At 42.4% G+C, this 23,634-nt stretch overlaps 1 protein-coding gene across 1 annotated transcript; it reads left to right on the top strand.

Annotated features, from left to right (window-relative positions):
- Window positions 1–13,404: 13,404 nt before the first annotated feature.
- Window positions 13,405–14,640, top strand: LOC143500207 (general transcription factor II-I repeat domain-containing protein 2A-like). The gene has a single exon (XM_076994228.1). The coding sequence runs from the start codon at window positions 13,405–13,407 to the stop codon at window positions 14,638–14,640; it is 1,236 nt and encodes a 411-aa protein (XP_076850343.1).
- The last annotated feature ends 8,994 nt before the right edge of the window (window positions 14,641–23,634 follow it).

Raw genomic sequence — 23,634 nt, 5'->3', positions numbered from 1 at the left:
ATGTACCAGGCCCAACTCATAAGCATGGCCACATTTTTAGATTTGATCATTTCTAAACGCGTAGAGGTTAATAATACTGAAATTATTGATGTTGCAATCTCTGACCATTTTGGTGTGTTTTTCAATATGTCACTATCTACTAGAACACTCAGTGAAAAGCACACAATAACCAAGCGTTATCTCAGTGCTGGCAGTGCCGTGGCCTTCACAGACATGATACAGTCCCTCCCTCCTCTCTCAGAAAATGGGAATGAGTTAGTTGAAACTTTCGCACACAGAGTTAGGAACTGTATTGATGCTGTGGCACCAAAGGTAACTAAAATTATCTCTGGTAAAATTAAGAGGCCCTGGAGAAACACTCCATCAATTTTAAAATTTAGGCAAGATTGTAGGCAGGCTGAGAGATGTTGGCGAAGGTCAAAATTGCAAGTACATTTTGATATTTATAAAACAACATTGCACAATTACAACAGTGAAGTGAAATCAGCAAGGGAAAACTATTTCTCTACCTTAATCAATTCATCAAATAATAACTCAGCTGTCTTGTTCAGAAGTATAGATCAGCTAGTAAACCCCACCTCCTGTGTCTTCCCTGAGACTGTTTCAGCTGAAAAATGTGAGGAGTTTGCAATATTTTTTAGGGACAAGACTACTAGTATAAGGCAGAACATAGCAACAAGCACTAATAGACTATCAACCCTTATATCAGTTACTCAGCCTAACTTTAATTTGTCTTATTTCCAAGAAGTTAATATGGTAACACTACTTGATGTGATTTCATCACTAAAATCCTCTACTTGTGAACTGGACCCTTTACCAACATGCTTTTTCAAGCAGGTTCTGAGCTCATTAGCAAATAAAGTTCTAAGGATTGTTAATCAGTCTCTGCAATTGGGTGAATTCCCTAACATTTTTAAAACAGCAATGGTTAAACCACTATTAAAGAACAGAAATCTTGATCCCACAATTCTCAATAATTATCGACCTATATCTAACTTTTCCTTTCTTAGCAAAATCATTGAAAAAGTTGTGTCAATCCAGTTGAATGATTTTGTCAAAGTAAATCAAATAAATGACACTTTTCAATCTGGTTTCAGAGCTCTCCACAGCACTGAAACAGCCCTAGTTAAGGTAGTAAATGACTTGAGATTGAATAAGGATGCAGGCAAACTCTCAGTCCTTTTTCTGCTGGATTTAAGCACCGCTTTTGACACCATTGATCATGAAATACTTCTTGATCGACTACAGAGTTGGGTAGGCCTTAGTGGCTTAGTCTTAGACTGGTTTAGATCGTACCTAACTGGGCGTGATTATTATGTAGCATTAGGTTCCTCTTCCTCCACACGTCAAAAAATAACTTGTGGCATCCCCCAAGGATCAATTCTTGGGCCGTTACTATTCAACCTATATATGCTTCCGTTACCACATATCATTAATAAACATGGTATTAGCTATCATCAATATGCAGATGACACTCAACTTTACATTTCTCTAGAACCTAAGGCCCTAAAAGCAATTTGCTCACTGTTTGACTGCATAGATGATATACAGACATGGATTTCTGACAACTTTCTGCAATTAAATAAACAGAAGACAGAGGTTCTTGTTCTTGGCAGTGATTCACAAAGGAATGATGTCCAGACTTATTTAAATCAAATGAATCTGAATGCCAGTCAATGTGTTAAGAACCTGGGCGTCACCTTTGATAATGAGCTCAGCTTCAAATCACACATTATGACTACATGCAAGACAGCTTATTTTCACCTTCGAAACATCGCTAAGGTCCGAGATATGCTCTCTCCTGCTGACAGTCAATCAATCAATCAATCAAATGTTATTTATATAGCGCTTTTTACAACAGTTGTTGTCACAAAGCAGCTTTACAAGTGCCGAGTCCTAGCCCCCAGTGAGCAAGCCAAAGGCGACAGTGGCAAGGAAAAACTCCCTAGTGAAAACTCCTACAGTGAAAAACTTGTCCATGCATTTATCACATCAAGGCTAGATTATTGTAGTGCTGTTCTATCTGCTCTTCCAAAGAGCTCTATTTCGCACCTACAGAGAGTTCAGAATGCGGCTGCAAGGGTTCTGACATGCAGGAGAAAGAGAAATCATATTACACCTGCACTCCACTCACTGCACTGGTTACCTGTCAGCTTTAGAATAGATTTTAAGGTTCTAGTCATGGTTTTTAAATGTCTTAATGGTCTTGCCCCTCTTTACCTCAGTGAAATGATGGTTAGATATGTTCCAGTCAGGTCTCTCAGGTCTTCAAACAGTAATCTACTGGTGATTCCTAAAAGCCAATTAAAGATTGGCGAGGGTGCCTTTAGCCACTATGGCCCAAAGCTCTGGAATTCTCTTCCTGAAGAGCTCAGAGGCATTTAATCTCTGAATAGTTTCAAGAACAGTCTCAAAACATTCCTATTTAGATCTGCCTTTAGTTAAGAAACTCTCAGTCTTATTTACTTTATTCTATTACTTTATAATAATAGAATAAATTTATAATTTAATTTTTTATTGTTTGTTTTCTTTTTATCTTTAATTTTAATATTTTATTCTTATATATTTATATTTTTGAAAAAATAAAAAATAATAATCATTTAACCACGTCTGAGTCCTCATACATTTATTAGAAAATTTCCACGACAATTTGGAGTCACGAACAAGGGTCGGCGAGAGGCACCCCGGAAAGGCGGTGACTGATCTTCGAGGACGCACCCCGGGGGATGAGATCCCTGGCTGGGCTGGACAAACTGGGAACCCCACGAGCAAAGGGAAAGTACCTATCCAGGGAGTGACGTCACCGTCAGTCTCCGGTGGTGTTCTCCGCCTGATCTAACGAAAACCGCAGTAAGTGGGAATTTTCAGTTTCATTGTTAGTTTATAAAAAATTTGAGGATTTTTCTTTTTTGAGTGTTAAATATCCGCCAGTGTCCGCCCGCCGGATGATCTCTGTTATACGATAGGGATATAGTGAGATATCGCCTACAGAAAGTCTATACGGTGGGGATACTGCGATATCGCCCACGCGGGATAGGACTTAGCCTAGCGCCCGTCAGTCTGGCCAGAGATCCAGCTGGGCAGAAGCGCACTGATTAGACGTAATACAGTGTTGGCTAGCTCCGGAGCGGCAGAGATATCCGATAGGGGCGGGGGGAACTGTTGCTACATTGGTATGCAGAGCGGATCTAAATTTTGAGGACCTTTTTTGACGTGTTTAATTGATTTGGGATTTTACATATGGGTTTTTGGTGGAGATTATTATCTTATTTACTTTACTTTTATTATATTGTTTACTTTACTTTTTACATTTTGTTATTTTAATATTTTATCTTTAATTTCTATTTTATCTTTTTACATTACATATGTATGAAAGGTGCTATACAAATAAAGATTATTATTATTAGTATTATTATTATTATTATTATTATTATTATTATAAGGTATTTGTTAGTGACTGTGGATAAATTCTTATGTTGAGTAGAAGCAATTCCCACCAGGCCAGAGGACTCTAAGTCGGTCTGCAAAATGTTGATAAAATTACTGGATACTGCACCATTGTTTGCTAAATTAGTGTGCTCAGATAATGGGATGCACTTCACTATCTAGGAGCTAAAATTTGTGGAACAAAATTTTGGTTTGAGACACAAATATGGGTTGGTTTATCATTCTCAATCTCAGGGTAAATTGGAAAGGATAAATGGTAACAAAGGATAGAGGAAAAGATATGTGCACAAATGTATGTGTTTGTATTGTTGGCCAGAAGATCTTCAGTGAATTTTGTTACAGGATTCACTCCGTATGAGCTCATAATAGTGAGAAGTTTTCGGGGGTCCCCCAATGCGCTTGCGACATCTGACAGGAAAACCACAAGGTTGTACAAATAATGGTAAAATGCACAAAAAAGCTGTCTGTGAAGCTTATTCTGTCCAGGTGTAAGGAGTAGTCAGAATCAACGCCATGAGCAGATCTACCAGTCACCAAGTCATTGAGAAGACATCACACGCCATCCGATTGAAGGGCAAAGGAGAAATGTGGTATCACTTCAGCCAGTGCCGACCATCAGAACCATCCCTTGAACGCGCAGAGATACAGAGCTCTCAAACAACGAGTTAAAATAACACTAGAGCTGGGGCACATCAAAGGCCTAGTTTAACATTGTTTATTTGACTTTGTTTATTGCTGGTTTATTGTTATTTGTTTTCTGTTTGTTTCTGCATTAATATTAAAGTTGGCACCAATGTGATGATTATTATGTAACAGAATGTTAACGGGCCGCCCAAAGGAGGATGGGTTCCCTTTTGAGTCTTGGACCTCCCAAGGTTTCTTCCTATTCCCCACTATCTAGGGAGTTTTTCCTTGCCACTGTCGCCTTTGGCTTGCTCACTAGGGATCTGGACCCATATGATTGTTAACCTTGTACAGTTGTGATCAAATTTATTCAACCCCCACTGAAATAAAGTGTTTTGGCCAGTTTGACATTGATTTTGATCGTTTCAGTCATCTTATTTACAATTATATCAAAGAGGCACTTATAAATTAGACAAACATAACATAATATTTATGATGGAATAACCACAAATGTCTTTACTGTGCTCACATCATTATCAGTTTTATTCAACCCCCTAGTGACATTATTTTTTAGTACTTAGTACAACATCCTTTTCCAGTTATGACAGCTTAGCGTGAAGCATAGCTTGACACAAGTGTCTTGCAGCGACCTATGGGTATCTTAGCCCATTCTTCATGGGCAAAAGCCTCCAGTTCAGTCACATTCTTAGGCTTGCGCACTGCAACTGCCTTCTTTAGGTCCCACCAGAGGTTCTCAATTGGATTTAAGTCTGGTGATTGCGATGGCCACTCTAGAATGTTCCAGCCTTTCATGTTCAACCATGCTCTAGTGGACTTGGATGTGTGCTTCGGATCATTGTCCTGTTGGAAGGTCCAACGTCTCCCAAGCCGCAGGTTTGTGACTGACTCCATCACATTTTCCTCCAAGATCTCCTGGTACTGAAGGGAATTCATGGTACCCTGCACATGTTGAAGCTTTCCTGTACCATTAGAAGCAAAACAGCCCCAAAGCATAATTGACCCCCCGCCATGCTTCACAGTAGGCAAGGTGTTCTTTTGTTCATAAGCCTGGTTCTTCCTTCTCCAAACATAGCGCTGGTCCATTGTCCCAAACAGTTCTAATTTAGTTTCATCTGACCACAGTACACTGTCCCAAAACCTTTGTGGCTTGTCCACATGACTTTTGGCATACTGCAGTCGACTTTTCTTGTTCTTTGGAGTCAGCAAGGGGGTGCGTCTGGGCGTTCTGGCATGGAGGTCTTCGTTATGCAGTGCGCGCCTTATTGTCTGAGCTGAAACTTCAGTGCCCACATCTGACAGGTCTTTTTTCAGTTCCTTAGCAGTCACGCGGGGATTTTTCTCCACATTACGCTTCAGGTAGCGCACAGCAGTCGCGGTCAGGATCTTCTTTCTGCCACGACCAGGTAACGTTTCCACTGTGCCCTTTAACTTGAACTTGCGAATGATACTTCCGATAGTGTCTCTTGGAATATTTAACAACTTCGCAATCTTTTTATATCCATTGCCATTCTTGTGAAGAGCAAAAACCTCTTCTCTTGTCTTCTGGGACCATTCTCTTGCCTTCACCATGCTTGGAAACACACCAGTAGATGTCTAGAAGGAGCTGAGTATCACAGTCCTTTTAAATCTGCCTAATTGGTGCTTATCATGCTTGATTGCTGCTCGTTGACATCCACAGATGTTTTCAATACCTGATGGAAAACACTGGAATGAACCTCTGTTCTTAGGAGTGGTAGTCGTAAAGGGGTTGAATAATTGTGTCAATGAAGAAATCACAAAAAGGCCATTTAATACTTTATGACAAAAAAAATTGATGCTATCTTAGTTGCATTTAGTTCTTTAACAAGTCCTTGTAAGATTTCATTATGAACACAATTACAAATGTGCACTGAATTCCATAAAACCCTTCGCAGCATTGGGGGTTGAATAAATTTGATCACAACTGTAAATCCTGTAAAGCGCTGTGTGACAACATGGGTTGTGAAAAGCGCTATACAAATATATTTGATTTGATTTTGATTTGAATGTGAAGCCATAAAATGTTTGTCTCACCAGGACCTTCAGGGGACTACCCCCTGTGTATGTGGATCCATGGTGGGTCAAGGCCTTTATTGTCTTAATAGCAACTGCAAAATTGTTGTTGTATTCCATGCGTAAGAAACTTAGTGTGATGCTTTATCAGCACTGTGATTGAACAGAGGTATCCTCAGGCACAAGCAGCTATGATGTCACTGTTGTATTATGGGGAGTCAGATGAGGCTAACATTTTGTGATCTCTGTTTAATCATGTTCAGAGAAATGTTGGGTTTGGAGACAAAGAGAGAATTCTTGTTTGTTTGAATAACAATACCATGTAAGGCATAGAAGCAGATCTGTGGGTTTTTAGGGGTGGAGAAATAGTATATAAAGATGGCATGTACAAACACTTGTTGGGTCTCTCTGATGTTAGAATGTGAGATCCCCAGAGATATCTCTGTTTTAATAAAGGCCTTTTTGCTATTGCTATAATTTTAGTATGTGGTTCCTGCTATCTCTTTCCCATCAAACGAACGCGCTGGGCTAAATTGGTTGATAGAAGTTTAAAGCCCCAACACTCCAATGCAATTTTGAACACCATGAACGTGAGTTTTGTGGCTTATTCAAGGTTGAATGTATGACGTTGAAACGATGTTGGCATATCAACGTTGATTCACCTTTCAAAATCGACACAAAATCCAACGTTGATTCAACCATCACATTCAACGTCGATTCAACGTTGAAATGCCTGCTGGGTCAGTATATTCTAAAGAACCACATAAACAACAAAAAATGCATTCACAATAAATAATATTTAGTTCGGTTCAATATTTGGCAGTGTGTGTGTGTTTAAAGGTGTTCATAAGTTCAGTCTTTCTTAGCTAGTGAGATGACTGACACTGCAAGGAGTCAACAAGAGAGCTGTATGCTGGAGTATAGCTACTTAAGTTCACTCTTATGGAGTAGTTTAAAAGTTCATCTGTCAGTCTGGTTCTAAGCTTTGATTTCAAGACATTCATGTCAGAAAAACCTGTCTCACCTGTCTCAGAGATATGTTGACCCAAACAATGCAGACATTTTCAGAGCTGCTTGGTGAAGATTTTCATAGTTATCTGGCTTTATCAAGCTCCAGAAATGCTGTGAATGCTGCTGCGATTTCAGCTGCACATTATTTTGAAGGTTTATAACCTCCATTTCCAATTTCACAGGTTCAGTCATTTGTCCTGAAATCTCACTTATGTCCACATCAGTGGCGGATGCTGGTCTTTCAAGGAGGGGAAGCTCAATTTGAGTGATAGAAGTCAGTCTCCAAACACAAGCAGCTACAACAAAAACCACCAGAAATAAAAGCTCAATTTGTCGCTAGTCGTTCTTAACGAAGAAAATGCCGCTAAGAGGATTAGGAAAATCTCCGGTTCAACTCAGAACAGAATGAAAATTAAAATTAAATGCTCCCGCGGAGGTTTACACCAAAAGATCGCCGATTCACTCATTTAGCTGTCAATCAAAAAGGGATTCAGCCTCAGACAGATCATCCAATCATCATGCAGAAGCTGAGCGTCCGGGCCAGCCGAGGCCAGCCCACTGCCCCATAGACCCCCAGAGACGCTGAGCGTCCGATGGACGGGACAAAGCCCAGCATTTATCCAATGGCTCGTCTCGTTTCGCTGCACTCTTTGCTTCGCTATTGAACTCTGTAGACGCTCAGCGTCCACACCGTTTAAAGCGCTGTGAAGCTGCGGGAGTGAGTGAGAGGAAAGCTGCGTTGTTACCAGCGATAAGAAACTGATTCTGAACAAACATTGAGCGCGTTGTAGCGCATATTTAGTAGTGCTGTCAATTCCAGGTGCCGCGATTAAAAGTCCTCACCAGGATTTTGCTCAAGCTTGCTAGATTTTCTAATTAGCAATCCAGGTAAAATTAGTGGAATCAACACAATCCTGGAAGCCTGAGCAAAATCCTGGTGAGGACTTTTAATCGCGGCACCTGGAATTGACAGCACTAATATTTAGTCAATGACATGTACACACAACAGTATATGTTTGATCACTTATTTTTTGACATTTTAGGGGAAGCTGAGCTTCCCTTGGAGTCTTAGAGCAATCGCCACTGGTCCACATCCATGAAAGGGTTAGCCGTAAATGTCACATGGGGCTCAAGTTGATCAAAGTCACTGAATCTGTCAGCAAATTCCTGTCCAAGTCTTGATATGAGATCACAATACTTGGACACATTTAAAACATTGGCTGCACCTTTGTGACTGTCCAGCATCTTTGAGACAGAAGGGAAGTGTTGAAATCTTTTATTTTTCACTTGCTGAATGTACAGTGACAGTTTTGCTTTGAACGCCTTGACAGCACTGATCATGATCATATATTTTTACCTTTGCCTTGTAACTGCAGGTTCAGGTGGTTAATTTTCTCAGTTATATCGATCAGGACAGCAAGATCAAGTAGCCACTCTGCTTCAGATAATAGGGATGTGTCGTCCTCCCTAGTTTCAATGAACACCTTGATTTCACCCGGCAAGGAAAAAAAGCGCTGTAATATCTTCCCCCGACTTATCCACCTGACCTGAGTGTGGAGGAGCAGGTCCCCATACTCCAGAGCATTCCTCCAGGAACACCTTGAAGCTCCGGTGTTGCTTTGCCTTTGCTCGAATGGAACTGATGATCCTGATAACAGGCGTCATGACATGGTCAAATCCCATAACTTTTGCACATATAGCCTGTTGGTGAATGATGCAATGATAGTGCAAAAAAGTTTGGAAAGTCTGGATCCGCTTTACAGTGCGCAATAAATCCGGAGTGACGATCTGTCATTGTAAATATCAACTCCTCTGGTTGTAGTTTTCAATAGGATTAAGGTCAAAAACTCCTCTGTGGTGGAAAAGTCATCAAATACCATCCGAATGAAAACAGCTAGCTGGGCTGAATCACTATGGTCCACAGACTCATCACACTGAATAGAGAAATATTTACACCTGTTCATGTCCGATTCCAGCTGATTTACCACATCTGCAGACAGCGCAGACACTCTCCTTGCGATGGTACTGGAGCTGTACATCGGCGATAGCAGACAAAATTTCTGTCTTATTTTTATGATCCCTGAATAACGTTTCAGCCATCACGGTCATGGCCTCCTTTACAATCCCACCATCGGTGAATGGTTTTTTGCATTTCGTTAATATATGCGCCACTTTAAATGAAGCTTCAGTTGCTGAGTTGGCCTTCTTTGCCAGTTTGGTGAACAGAGACTGTTGTCGTTGAAGCGTTGTCTTTAGCTCCGTTATCTTGTCTTTTTGTAGACTGCTACCCTCCAGAAAGTCTCGCGATAAAATAGCTGTGGACTTTGGTGAAATGGTGCTCCACATTACACCTTTTACCGACTGACACGCTGAAACCGCGGATCAGACATACACACTTGTCATTAACAAAATTCTGTCTCCCACTCTTGGTGAAAATGATACGTTTTAATCTGCTTGTTTGGTTTTGCCATCATAAACTCCAGCTCATCTCACATCACCACAGATTATTAAAAATTAATGGCAGCCTAACTTTTTGATTGACAGCTAATTGAGCAATAGAACACGAGAGGGAGTGTGTTATCGTGAGTATATGTATATGCCGTTACTTGGCAATGCGTCCGCGGAGTGATACAAATTTAGTGTGAGAATGCTGTGCTATTATCACAAATATCCGCAGGGTTAGTACACTTCTCAACCAGTCGGATTGTGAACTAACTGTTGTATAATTGGCGAATAATTATTTTGTGTTAGAAGGGGAGGGACAACTGTGAATTTTGATTGGACATGAATTTAAGTAGATTTCTCTATGGGACCAATTAGGTTTTTAAATTTATATGTAATTCATTGGCCCTTTGGCGAGCTACTCGGAAAGGGGTGGCGAGCTACTGGTAGCTCGCGAGCAACGTTTTGGAGACCCCTGCTCTACCGGGATCCACAGCCCCCTGGGGGACTGAATGGGGTGCAGGAAGGGGAGAGAGGACAGACCTTAGTGGCAGAGCACCATCCACCACTGGGCATTCAAGCACACACACATTCATGCACTCAAACAACTGTATTATTGAACATGAAAAGACACGCAGTCAGGGAGAATTTGACAGGGATGCCAATTTACCTAACCTCCATGTCTTTGGACTGTGGGAGGAAACCGGAGACAACCCACACAGACACGGGGAGAAAATGGAAACTCCACTCAGATAGGGACTTGAACCCAAGACACCAGTGTTGAGAGGCAAACCTACTAACCACCAAGCCACCGTGTTGCCCAGTGCACAAAGAAAGGTCCATAAAGACTTGGATGGCAGAGTCTGGTGTGGAAGAACTTGATTGGCCTGCACACAGTTGTTATGACCCTGTCTTGTTATGTGCTCGAGGGAAGCCATTTTGTTACATGTAGTCCAGTCCATGCTCCATTCCAGGAATCCCTGATGTCCCTGGGAACATCAAGTGACGTCTCCGCCCTCGGCTTCCTGGTATAAAAGGAGGAAACTGGAGGATCCCCGGTTGTAATCCAGCCTTGCCAACCTTGTGTTAGAGTTGTGAAAGTTAAGATATTGATATACTGTGTATGACCTTGTGGATTTGTATTTTGGATTTGGATTTGCGTGCTCCTTTAATATAATTGTATAGAGTTGTGTATATATATAAAGTATATTTGTGGTTTGTGTGTGCACACGGTGTTTTGTATATAGGGAGTCAGAGTAGTGTTGTCTTTTGTTTCACCCTGTTAGTATAGTTATGTCTGTTTATTTCTAGTATGGTTTTTGTTAGTTATTTTGGCCTGGGTCACTTCTGAAGTTTGTACCAGTGTGCACTTTGTCTTGTAAATATATTCTGTTTGTGAACATTTGTAAATACACCATACTTTATATTTCCTTGAACCACTGTGTCATTTAATATTCCACCCCTTCACACCCCTGTTACGGCCTAGAGCCTAGACAGGTCGTAACACAGTCATGACCTCAACCCGATAGAACACCTTTGCGATGAATTAGAGTGGAGACTGAGAGCCAGGCATTGTCGTCCAACATCAGTATGTGACCTCACAAATGCACTTCTAGAAGAATGGTCAAAAATCCAGATAAACACACTTCTAAAACTTGTGGACAGCCTTCCCAGAAGAGATCAAGCTTTTCTAGCTGCAAAGGGTGGACCAGTGACATATTGAACCAGGGCCGGAGTGGGCCACTTTTTCAGCCCGGGAGTTTCATGACCAAAATTATTTTCCCCTCCCAATCGGCCCAAACTAGAGATTGACATGAGCCGGCCCATCGGGAATCCTCCCGAACCTCACGATTAGCCACTCCGGCTCTGTATTGAACCCTAAGGATTAGGAATGAGTCAAGGAAGGTGAGCGAATTCTTTTAACTTACTGAACATACACAATTGTCTAGTGGCAGTTTAGTTATCATGAACGCTTGGTTATTGTGCGCTTTTCACCGAGTGTTCTAATAGATAATGACATATTGAAAAATACACCAAAATGATCAGAGATTGCAACATCAGTAATTTCAGTATTATTAACCCCTCTGCGTTTAGAAATGATCAAATCTAAAATGTGGCCGTGCTTATGAGTTGGGCCTGATAACTCTTTTGATCTCATACAACATGTTATGTATACTCATGAATTATGAAGTTATTGGATTTGTGGATATATCCATGTGAATATTAAAATCCCCAGCAATTATAACAATTAAAATCCTAGAAAGCATTTCTGCAAAATCTTCAGGAAAATCTGTATGTAGTCTGGGAGGGTGATACATAACTATCAAAAAAACTGAATAGGTACTGTTGAGTTGTACTGCCAGATATTCAAACGTAGGATGTTCCCCTAATGAGATCTGCTTATAGCGGAATGCTTTATGGTAAAAACATGCAACACCTCCACCTCTCTTATTTACTCTAGAGACATTAAAATAGTTAGTCGGGAGGTGAAGCTTCATTTAGCACTATTGCTCCATTGCTATCAAGCCAAGTCTCCGTTAGAAAAAGAAAGTCCAGACAATAATCTTCAATTAATTTAGCTATTAATTAAAACAAATTAATTTAAACAAAGACTTGTTTGTGAGTGAACAAACATTTAGTAAGTGTAAGGAATGCCACCCTACCAGTCTCACCTGCCACTAATCACCACGCCCCTTTTTTGTCATACTTATACACCTTCCCACTAGGGGTGTGACGAGATCTCGTGTCTCGTGATCTCGCGAGATGCAACTCCGCGAGATTTCTCATCATGTTAAAAATCTGTCTCATGAGATTTGATGACATCAGAATGACGTGGGAAAATACAGGTATTACTATTGAAGATGCCCCCGCCACTTTCACATCGTTTGTTTGGCAGCATTTTGGGTACCCGGTGGAAATGATAAATGGCAAGAGAGTGACTGATAAGACACTACATATGTATGTATTACATTGTATGAAAATAATGCTGTACAGCGCAACTAATACGAGCAGGATGCAGAGACATTTACAGCAGCCCCACAGCTCAGTACTCAAATCAACATATCTCACTTGAACAGGTAGCAGGGACAGAACTAAATAAATCAAATACCCAGTCTGGTAAACATTCAGGAACTTCAAGTATTTTCTTAAATATTCGCCATTTCTGCCTCTTCTCCATTTGTGTTGTGTGTCACTGGTGTGCTTCGGCATGTGTAAAAACACTGGCTCTGATTGGCTACCATAACGCTGCCTGAGCCAATCGCTTACTGACTTGTTAAGTTAAACAGGTGTTGTACCGAGAACTGTGACCTATCGAGATCTGTTACTCCTCACTAGCCTGGGCAGCGGTCCCCTCGTATTACTGTTAGTATATCAATATATAGTAATGCACCGCTTTTAATGACCAGTAACGTCAACGGCGTTGTAACAACAGGAAAAGTGATTAATTATATTATCCCATTACTGACAAAATGACGCCGTTACCTAACGCCATTATGTTTAACAGCGTTATTCGCAACACTGGTGGTAAGTGAGATGATTGCTAAGGCTGGAAAGCCATTCAAAGATGGCGAGTTCATCACAAAGTGCATGTTAAATGCTGCAAGTATAGTCTGTCCAGAAAAGAAGGGTCAGTTTAGTAACATCAGCCTTTCAGCCAACACAGTGGCAGAGCGCATTTCTGACCTGTCAGGTAACATTTATGATCAACTGCGTGAGAAAGCGAAACATTTCCTTGCATACTCTATCGCTCTTGATGAGAGCACAGACGGCACTGACACTGCGCAGCTCGCAATTTATGTCCGTGGTGTTGACGGTTGTTTTGAAGTAATGGAGGAGTTGCTCACAGTGATTCCATTGCATGGCCAGACCACTGCTCAGGAGATATTTTGGAAGCTGTGCGATGCCATTGTGGATGCTGGCTTGCTATGGAAGAGTTTTGCTGGAATAACAACTGACGGAGCACCATCAATGAAAGGGAGGAAGAATGGACTCGTGGCACTTGTCCAAAGAAAACTGGAGGAGGAAGGTGTGGAAGAGGCTATTGCTCTGCATTGCATTATCCATCAGCGGGCCCTTTGCAGCAAATGCCTGAAGTTTGAGAGTGTGATGTCTGATGTTGTGAAATGCATCAACCATATCAGAACCAGAGGCTTGAAGCACCGTCAGTTCCGTGCCTTTTTGGGGGAAATAGTCTCATCATATGAGGATGTGCTCTACTTCACAGAGATACGCTGGCTTAGCAGGGGAAACGTCTTGAAGAGGTTTTTTGAGTTGAGAGCAGAAGTGAAAGCCTTCATGGAGAAGGATGGGATGGCTGTTCCTGTACTTAGTGATCCCAAGTTGATCATGGACTTAGCTTTTCTGGTTGACATCTCACAGGAGCTGAATGTACTGAACAAGAAGTTACAAGGCCAGGGGCAGCTTGTGAGTGCTGCCTATGACAACATCAGAGCATTCTCCACAAAACTTGGGTTATGGAAAGCCCAGCTTTCTCAGACAATCATCTGCCATTTCCCAGCATGCAAGGCACTCATGGATTCAGGCACACCATTCAGTGGTGAGAAGTATGCTGATGTCATTCTAAAGCTGCAGGAAGAATTTGATCACAGGTTTGCAGACTTCAAGACACACAGAGCCACTTTTCACATTTTTGCTGATCCCTTCTCCTTCGATGGGAAAGATGCTCCTCCTGAGCTTCAAATGGAGCTAATTGACCGGCAGTGCAATTCTGAACTCAAAGCCAAGTTCAAGGAGGTGAGTGGAAAAGCAGTGAAGCTTGGACATTTTTTGAAAGAATTGCCCCCCACCTTCCCTGAGCTTTCCAGGATGTTCAAGCGGACCATGTGCCATTTTGGAAGTACCTATCTCTGTGAGAAGCTCTTCTCCACCATGAACTTTAATAAGTCAAAGTTCCAGTCCAAACTTACTGATGAGCATCTTCAAGCCATACTGAGGGTCTCAGTTGCTTCTTCCCTCAAGCCGGATGTGGCTCAGCTGTGCAAGATGAAGCGCTGCCAGGTCTCTGGTAGGAGTAGGAGGAAGAAAGAGGAGCCAATGTTCTGAAGAACTGTTCATGTTCTGAATTGTTATTAATGAAGTTAGAGAAGATTGGATTAGTTGTTCTTTTATTGTGGAATATTTGATGCGGCCCAGTATTTTTTGTCACCCATTAACTGGACCTGGAGAAGATGGGGAGTGTCACATTCCTTCCCCTCTCTCTCTCTCTTTTCCTCTCTCTCTCCCCCTCGGAGAATCCTCTGTCCGGACAGAGGTAATGAATATTCATTAATCAAGGCCCAATGGTCAATGACATAATGACCAAGAAGGTGCCCTACGATAACGCCCCTAAAAGTTAGTTAAAAACCCTTGCTCGAGGAGAGACAAAAGACTCAGAAAGACTCGCCGAGGCTCAAAGAGACTCGAAAAGAAACTCGTTGGAAAATGCCAGAACACCGCAACCAACATTTTGCTGGACCCAAGCCAAACATTGCAGTCCACTGGAGCGATACCAAAAGACTGCAATTAAAGCTCTCACGGAGTCCAATAGAAGATTCTTCTATATTATATTTTATTTTCTTAATTTTGTTTTCTCAAGACAAGTATTTAACCTAGTTTATGTGTCGTCATCAAACTTACTTTCATTTTGTCTAATCTTTCAAGTCAAGCTCATTTTCTTTCTTAGGTAAGTTAGTTTATTCTGTTTGGCCGACAAAAATTATTTTAGTTTAACCCACGTACATCTCCTCAAGTCAACTGCACAAGATTGTCTGCACCCTCCAGCTGCGACCGTGACATCTTTGCTAAGTCTCTGCCATTGAGCAGTCTCAGAGAGAGACCAGCTCCGCCAACTTAGCCACTGCAGGTGGAAACGAACCGTGAACGCACACCGGTTGGTCCGCTTCACAACACGCCTTCATTACAGTAAGACGCTCAGAGTTCATATGCTGCCTTGGGGTTGCCAACTTGTGTCTCCCAACTTCTATTTCTCCCAGAGTCCGATTTAGTAATTGCTGTTACCATTAGCCTGATCAAATCTTCTCTTTCTCCTCTTCTATTTTCTTTCTAAAGACCTCGTGTCCCTCCCTGGGTCCTACGCTAGTTAGAAACGTCTTAGGTTATCCATATAATCCGTTTAAATCTCATGACCGTCTATAGTTGCTTATCATTCGCTGTTGTTGTTTAATTTTCTATTCTTTGTAATTTACTACAAAGGAGGAGTCTCCTTCCTGCTTTCCTCCTGTACAGACGCTTTTCTGTCAGCTCTGCCTGTCCTTTCATTTATTTGAGTTATATCTACAAGTTAAAGTTATTTTTACAAGTTAAAACGATCCATTACTCGTTACTTCACTTGGTAAGCTTTTTTTACATTCATTTATAAAGGATAATTTTGCATTTTCTACATTCCGACAGTCCGACACTGCGGGTGAACTGTTTTTTGCGCCTCATCCCTGTGAGTGGTTTTTGTGCACTGTTTTATCAGCAGCTGATATTGTTTTCAGCTGTGAAATACCTGCCAGAACTTCTTGGGTGTTAATTTTGCACTTTGGATTTTTAACTTGGATATTTGAGCCTTGTGCCCGGTGCTTTTGCGATTATGGCTCATGCTTCCACATCATCTATTTGCTCTGAGTGTATCAAACTGTCTCAGAGGGTTGCAGAACTTCAGGAAAGAATCCATACCTTACATTCTACAAGGGAGGAGGAAGAATATCTGGACTCGATTCTTGCCACACAAACCGCTGACAAAACCGTCCCTGTGACAGGCAAAGAAAGAGACGTTTCTCTCCATTGTTGCTGGGATGTACTTGGGGCAAAGCCTAAGCTCATCTTGGCCTCAACTCCTAATCCTGTTAACAACAACAATGATAAGGGCTGGACTCTTGTTCGGGGGAAGGAACGTAGCAGAAACCAGCACAGCAGCGGCGGCAAGCAGCAATCTCCAGAACAGAACATTCTTCTTGATAACAGATATGAAGCTCTCGCCTCAACAGAAGTAGCAGAAACTGAGCAGTCTCATCACAACATACTGCCTCCCTCTCCAGGACATCAAGGACATCAAACACACCCCAATCAGCATCAGAGATCCGACTCCAGTCTGGCTGCTAAGCATGCAAATAACTCTGGCCAACCACCAGGCTGCCAACTGTGGGTTAGCCATCGGGATGCTAACCATGTTGGCCATCGGGGTGGTAACCATGTTGGCCATCGGGGTGGTAACCAGGTTGGCCATCGGGGTGGTAACCATGCTAGCCATCGGGATGCTAACCATGTTAGCCGCCGAGGCATTAACGGTGAAAGGAGATGAGGAACACCGCCACAGCCCAAAACGCTGCTAATTGGGGACTCAGTCATCAGAGATGTATGGAGCAACAGTATTAAGGCCTTTTGCTTTCCTCGTGTTACTGTCTGTGAAGTGATACCCATGATTCCACACATATTGCATGACCATCCAGCTACGGAAAGACTGATTGTACATGTCGGCTCTAGTGATGTTTACAAACAACAGTCTGAGATTCTGAAACAGGATTTTAACCATCTGCTCGACATTCTGGAGTTTTCCCGGTGTGAAGTGTTCATTTCTGGACCGATACCAACTGCACATCGAGGCAGTGGTCACTTTACCAGACTGCTGGCTCTAAACAGCTGGCTCACTACAGCCTGTGCACATCGGAAGGTAAAATTCATTGACAATTTCAACATCTTTTGGAGGCGTCCTGAGCTTTTTAAACCTGATCAGCTTCACCCTAACAGGGCTGGGACTCAAATGTTTGTGGATAATCTAAAGTATGGAATCACTCACATGCGGAATCTGCACCCAACCGCCAGCAGTAATGTCAGTAATGTCAGTCAAAGGAGCCCACCATCTCCTGTCAGAGAATCTGTCCAGTCTCAGAGGTAAACTCCAGGAGATTGAAGAGGTTCTGCAACACTACAGTCTGCTGTCTTGCAGGAACTCACCTACTTCTCCTGCACACTCAGTAAATTCTCAGGTCTGACACACTGGAACCCATGCTCCTAGTCAGTGCTACATTCCAGTTATTTTAAATAGCCGGTGGCATGGCTCTCAGAATCGAAATAAAAATGTAATCAGAAGAAAACATAAGGGTACAAAACATTGTAACAAACAAAATTTGATCCCAGTGAAATGCACAAGTGATGTAAGCGATGCTGATCAAACACATCAAGTCTTCAAAGTCTCCTTACTAAACGTCCGCTCACTCACAAACAAGTCTTTTATAATAGCTAAATTAATTGAAGATTACTGTCTGGACTTTCTTTTTCTAACAGAGACTTGGCTTGATAGCAATGGAGCAATAGTGCTAAATGAAGCTTCACCTCCCGACTTTAACTATTTTAATGTCTCTAGAGTAAATAAGAGATGTGGTGGTGTTGCATATTTTTACCATAAAGCATTCCGCTGTAAGCAGATCTCATTAGGGGAACATCCTACGTTTGAATATCTGGCAGTACAACTCAACAGTACTTATTCAGTTCTTTTGATTGTTATCTATCATCCTCCCAGACTGCATGCAGATTTTCTTGAAGATTTTGAAGAAATGCTTTCAAGGATTTTAATTGATTTTGATTATGTTTTAATTGCTGGGGATTTTAATATTCACATGGATATATCCACAAATCCAATCACTTCAGAATTCATGAGGATGCTTAACTCTTTTGATCTCATACAGCATGTATCAGGCCCAACTCATAAGCATGGCCACATTTTAGATTTGATCGTTTCTAAACGTATAGAGGTTAATAATACTGAAATTACTGATGTTGCAATCTCTGACCATTTTGGTGTATTTTTCAATATGTCATTATCTACTAGAACACTCAGTGAAAAGCGCACAATAACCAAGCGTTATCTCAGTGCTGGCAGTGCCGTGGCCTTCACAGACATGATACAGTCCCTCCCTCCCCTCTCAGAAAATGGAAATGAGCTAGTTGAAACTTTCGCACACAGAGTTAGGAACTGTATTGATGCTGTGGCACCAAAGGTAACTAAAATAATCTCTGGTAAAATTAAGATGTCCTGGAGAAACACTCCATCTATTGTAAAATTTAGGCAAGATTGTAGGCAGGCTGAGAGACGTTGGCGAAAGTCAAAATTGCAAGTACATTTTGATATTTATAAAACAACATTGCAGAATTACAACAGTGATTCCAATAATAACTCAGCTGTCTTGTTCAGAAGCATAGATCAGCTAGTAAACCCCACCTCCTGTGGCTTCCCTGAGACTGTTTCAGTTGAGAAATGTGAGGAGTTTGCTATATTTTTTAGGGACAAGATTACTAGTATAAGGCAGAACATAGCAACAAGCACTAATAGACCATCAACCCTTACATCAGTTACTCAGCCTAACTTTAATATGTCTTATTTCCAAGAAGTTGACATGGTAACACTACTTGATGTGATCTCATCACTAAAATCCTCTACTTGTGAACTGGACCCTTTACCAACATGCTTTTTCAAGCAGGTTCTAAGCTCATTAGCAAATGAAGTTCTAACGATTGTTAATCAGTCTCTGCAATTGGGTGAATTCCCTAAAATTCTTAAAACTGCAATGGTTAAACCACTATTAAAGAACAGAAATCTTGATCCCACAATTCTTAATAATTATCGACCTATATCTAACCTTTCCTTTCTTAGCAAAATAATTGGAAAAGTAGCGTCAATCCAGTTGAATGACTATGTCAAAGTAAATCAAATAAATGACACTTTTCAATCTGGTTTCAGAGCTCTCCACAGCACTGAAACAGCCCTAGTTAAGGTAGTAAATGACTTGAGATTGAATAAGGATGCAGGCAAACTCTCAGTCCTTTTTCTGCTAGATTTAAGCGCCGCTTTTGACACCGTTGATCATGAAATACTTCTTGATTGACTACAGAGCTGGGTAGGCCTTAGGTTAGACTGGTTTAGATTGTACCTAACTGGGCGTGATTACTATGTAGCATTAGGTACCTCTTCCTCCACACGTCAAAAAATAACTTGTGGCGTCCCCCAAGGATCAATTCTTGGGCCGTTACTATTCAATCTATATATGCTTCCGTTACCACACATCATTAATAAACATGGTATTAGTTATCATATGCAGATGACACTCAACTTTATATTTCGCTAGAACCTAAAGCCCTAAAATCAATTTGCTCACTGTTTGACTGCATAGATGATATACAGACATGGATGTCTGACAATTTTCTGCAGTTAAATAAACAGAAGACAGAGGTTCTTGTTTTTGGCAGTGATTCACAAAGGAATGATGTCCAGACTTATTTAAATCAAATGAATCTGAATGCCAGACAATGTGTTAAGAACCTGGGCGTCACCTTTGATAATGAGCTCAGCTTCAAATCACACATCATGACTACATGCAAGACAGCTTACTTTCATCTTCGAAACATCGCTAAGGTCCGAGATATGCTCTCTCCTGCTGACAGTGAAAAACTTGTCCATGCATTTATCACATCAAGGCTAGATTGTTGTAACGCTGTTCTATCTGCTCTTCCAAAGAGCTCTATTTCGCACCTACAGTGAGTTCAGAACGCGGCTGCAAGGGTTCTGACCCGCAGGAGAAAGAGAGATCATATTACACCTGCACTCCACTCACTGCACTGGTTACCTGTCAGCTTTAGAATAGATTTTAAGGTTTTAGTCATGCTTTTTAAATGTCTTCATGGTCTTGCCCCACTTTACCTGAGTGAAATGATGGTTAGATATGTTCCAGTCAGGTCTCTCAGGTCTTCAAAGAGTAATCTACTGGTGATTCCTAAAAGCCGATTAAAGATTGGTGAGGGTGCTTTTAGCCACTATGGCCCAAAGCTCTGGAATTCTCTTCCTGAAGAGCTCAGAGGCATTTCATCCCTGCATAGTTTTAAGAGCAGTCTTAAAACATTCCTGTTTAGATCTGCTTTTAGTTAAGAAACTCTATCTTAATAGTTTTATCTTATTTACTTTACTTTTTATTATCTTATTTACTTTACTTTTTTACTTTTTATGTTATTTTAATGTTTTTATCTTTAATTTCTTTTAACATTTTCTTTTTGTCTTTTTGTCTTATCTCCTTTTAATGTTTCTTTTTATTTATACTTGTCACGGTGAGGGGGCCGGGTCGCCACCAGAGGGCGCGCATCCCGGCCAGCAGCCGATCCCAGCACACACCCCCGCGCACGCAGCCACTCCCACAGTCGCAATCACCATCATACTGAGCACCTGTTTCTTGTTTACTTTGCACTTCTTAAGCCCACAGGTCGTCTGGTCCAGTGCTGCACATTGCCGCTACACGAGCGTCTCTGGTTGAGAGCGAGTCCGTCACTGCGTTCCCTACCGTGTGTGTACGCTACGAGCTTCACCTTGCATCCACAGTGTATGCGCTACGAGCTTTACCTTGCATCTACAGTGTGTGCGCTACGAGCTTTACCTTGCATTACTTGCTGTGTATGCTATACGAGTGTTACTGGTTGCCATGGATAATAAACCACCTTCTGTCCAACCCACGTCTCCGGCTGCCTCTGTCTCGACGCCCCCGGCGTCACAGAATGTGCAGCCTGGAGCAGCCAGAGGCGAGGGCGCCTCTGCCATAGAGGTGTTGGCCCATCAAGGCATCATCCTGGGCAGACAACAGCAGGAGCTCCAGGAGCTCCGCTCAGTGATAACTACCCTGACGACCTGCATCCAGGCTCTGACGGTACAGGCATCTGCGCGCCCTCCGACGCCAAAAACGCCGATTCCTCCACCCGAGCCCTACAACGGGGATCCGGAGCACTGTGAGGGCTTCCTGGTCCAGTGCCAGCTCTATTTTACCAGCATGCCCCACCTGGAGGAGAAGGAGAAAGTCGGCTTCATGGTGAACAGGTTGCAGGGCAAGGCACTGGACTGGGGAGCAGCCCAGATCAGCGCGGAGAAGCCCTGTACCCGCAGCTACGACCAGTTCGTTCGCGAGCTGCGGGCGGTCTTCAACCACCCCAGCCACGGGAGGGTCTGCGGCTAGAGCCTGTTACAGCTACGGCAGGGAAGCCGAAGCGCCGCAGACTACGCCCTGGAGTTCCGGACCCTGGCCGCCAGGACTGGTTGGGGAGAAGCGGCTCAAACAGACGTCTTCCTGGCGGGGTTGAAGCCCGACCTGAGGGCGGAGTTGAGCTGTCGGCCCGAGGGACAGGACCTGAATCAGATGGTGCACCTGGCCATAACCATGGACAGGTTGCTGCAGGAGCGAGGCAGAGGAGCGGCGCTTCCTCCTACCCCGCAGGCTCCCGTGCACACACCCCCGCGCACGCAGCCACTCCCACAGTCGCAATCACCATCATACTGAGCACCTGTTTCTTGTTTACTTTGCACTTCTTAAGCCCACAGGTCGTCTGGTCCAGTGCTGCACATTGCCGCTACACGAGCGTCTCTGGTTGAGAGCGAGTCCGTCACTGTGTTCCCTACCGTGTGTGTACGCTACGAGCTACACCTTGCATCCACAGTGTGTGCGCTACGAGCTTTACCTTACATCTACAGTGTGTGCGCTATGAGCTTTACCTTGCATTACTTGCTGTGTATGCTATACGAGTGTTACTGGTTGCCATGGATAATAAACCACCTTCTGTCCAACCCACGTCTCCGGCTGCCTCTGTCCCGACGCCCCCGGCGTCACAATACTGTAAAGCACTTTGAGTTACATGTATGTATGAAAGGTGCTATACAAATAAAGATGATTATTATTATTATTATTATTATTATATCCCTGGTTTATTAGATTAGTAGATTCACATATAGGTTTAGTTTCTTTCTTGAGCCAAATAATTCCACATGCTATTCCTTATAATGCATAAATTGTAATATCAATCATTCAATAAATTTGTACATGTATTCATTAATCCGGTCACGGTGGTACATACATATTTTGGTCGATGGTTTTAGGTCACTATGCGGAATCAGAACTTAACCCTTTGGTAAGAATTTTGATTAAACCATATTCCACCTCTTTCTGCTATCACAATATTGGTTCCTGAGCAATCAGGATGCTGCCCCGTTCATAATACATAATAACCAGTGTATTCGCTACACTTGGTTCCATCTGTCCACAAGATGTTTTCCCAGAAGGATTTTGGCTTACTTACATACATTCTTACAAACTGAAGTCTAGCTTTTTTATGTCTGTGTCACCAGTGGGATCCTCCTGGATCTCCTGCCATAGCATTTCATTTCATTCAAATGTCGACAGATAGTTTGAGCTGACACTGATGCACCCTGCGCCTGCAGGACTGCTTGAATTTCTTTGGAACTTGATTGGGGCTCCTTATCAGTCCCACCAGGATTTCGCGGGCCTTTTTTGTGATTGTTGTGGGCTAAAATGTTTGATGTTGCGGGTGTTTTTCAAAAAAATTGCGATGGAAGTTGCGGTGTGTGTTTGCTTTTTTTGTGAGTACATTGCAATAGGGAGTAAATGTTGTATGGTTTCCTCTATTTAGTAGTCCATTTTAATTATCTATTTACCTATTTATTCAGGGTTGCCAACTTTTCAAGATCACTTGGAATGAGATTTGAACCTGGAGGGGGGTGGCGAACGTTAATTGTTGACGGGGGGGGGGGGGGGGGGGGGGATTAGCAAACGTAAGTTGTTACCGGGCGGCCTGTAAAATGGACACAAATTAAGTACTATATCGAGATCGATCGCCAGTGGTTGGCGCCAGAGCGAACTAGTAACTCATTGAATCATAGGCTAGATATGGATCAGAGATAAATAAACTAGATTTTTTTCCGGTGTGAGAAATCGGAAATGTGGCGTGAGAGCGTGTGAAGACGGTCAAATGTGTGTGCCTCACGCTCAATGTGTGAGAGTTGGCAACCCTGATTTATTTATTTATGGGTAGCCTATTATGCTTCTTATCCTGTGTTTTACCCCTGGTTTTAACACTTCAAGCAATGATTTTATTTAGTTTGGGCAGGAATTATCCCTCTCAAGTTATTGTATGCCCCGCCCTCTGAAACACAGGTGTTGGGACAGTGAATGCACAATGATCCCTTGCGGAAAGTTGCGGTGATTGGCTGAAGTTGCAACACCGCCCTGA

Source organism: Brachyhypopomus gauderio, unplaced genomic scaffold (genome assembly GCF_052324685.1).
Source record: "Brachyhypopomus gauderio isolate BG-103 unplaced genomic scaffold, BGAUD_0.2 sc137, whole genome shotgun sequence".
Taxonomy (NCBI): Eukaryota; Metazoa; Chordata; class Actinopteri; order Gymnotiformes; family Hypopomidae; genus Brachyhypopomus; species Brachyhypopomus gauderio.
Note: the sequence above shows the minus strand (reverse complement) of the source record. Positions and strands in the feature narration are given on the sequence as shown.

What these genes read in the sequence shown, in the direction of transcription:
- LOC143500207 (XM_076994228.1), top strand. Translation starts at nt 13,405, where the DNA reads ATGGAGGAGTTGCTCACAGTGATTCCATTGCATGGCCAGACCACTGCT.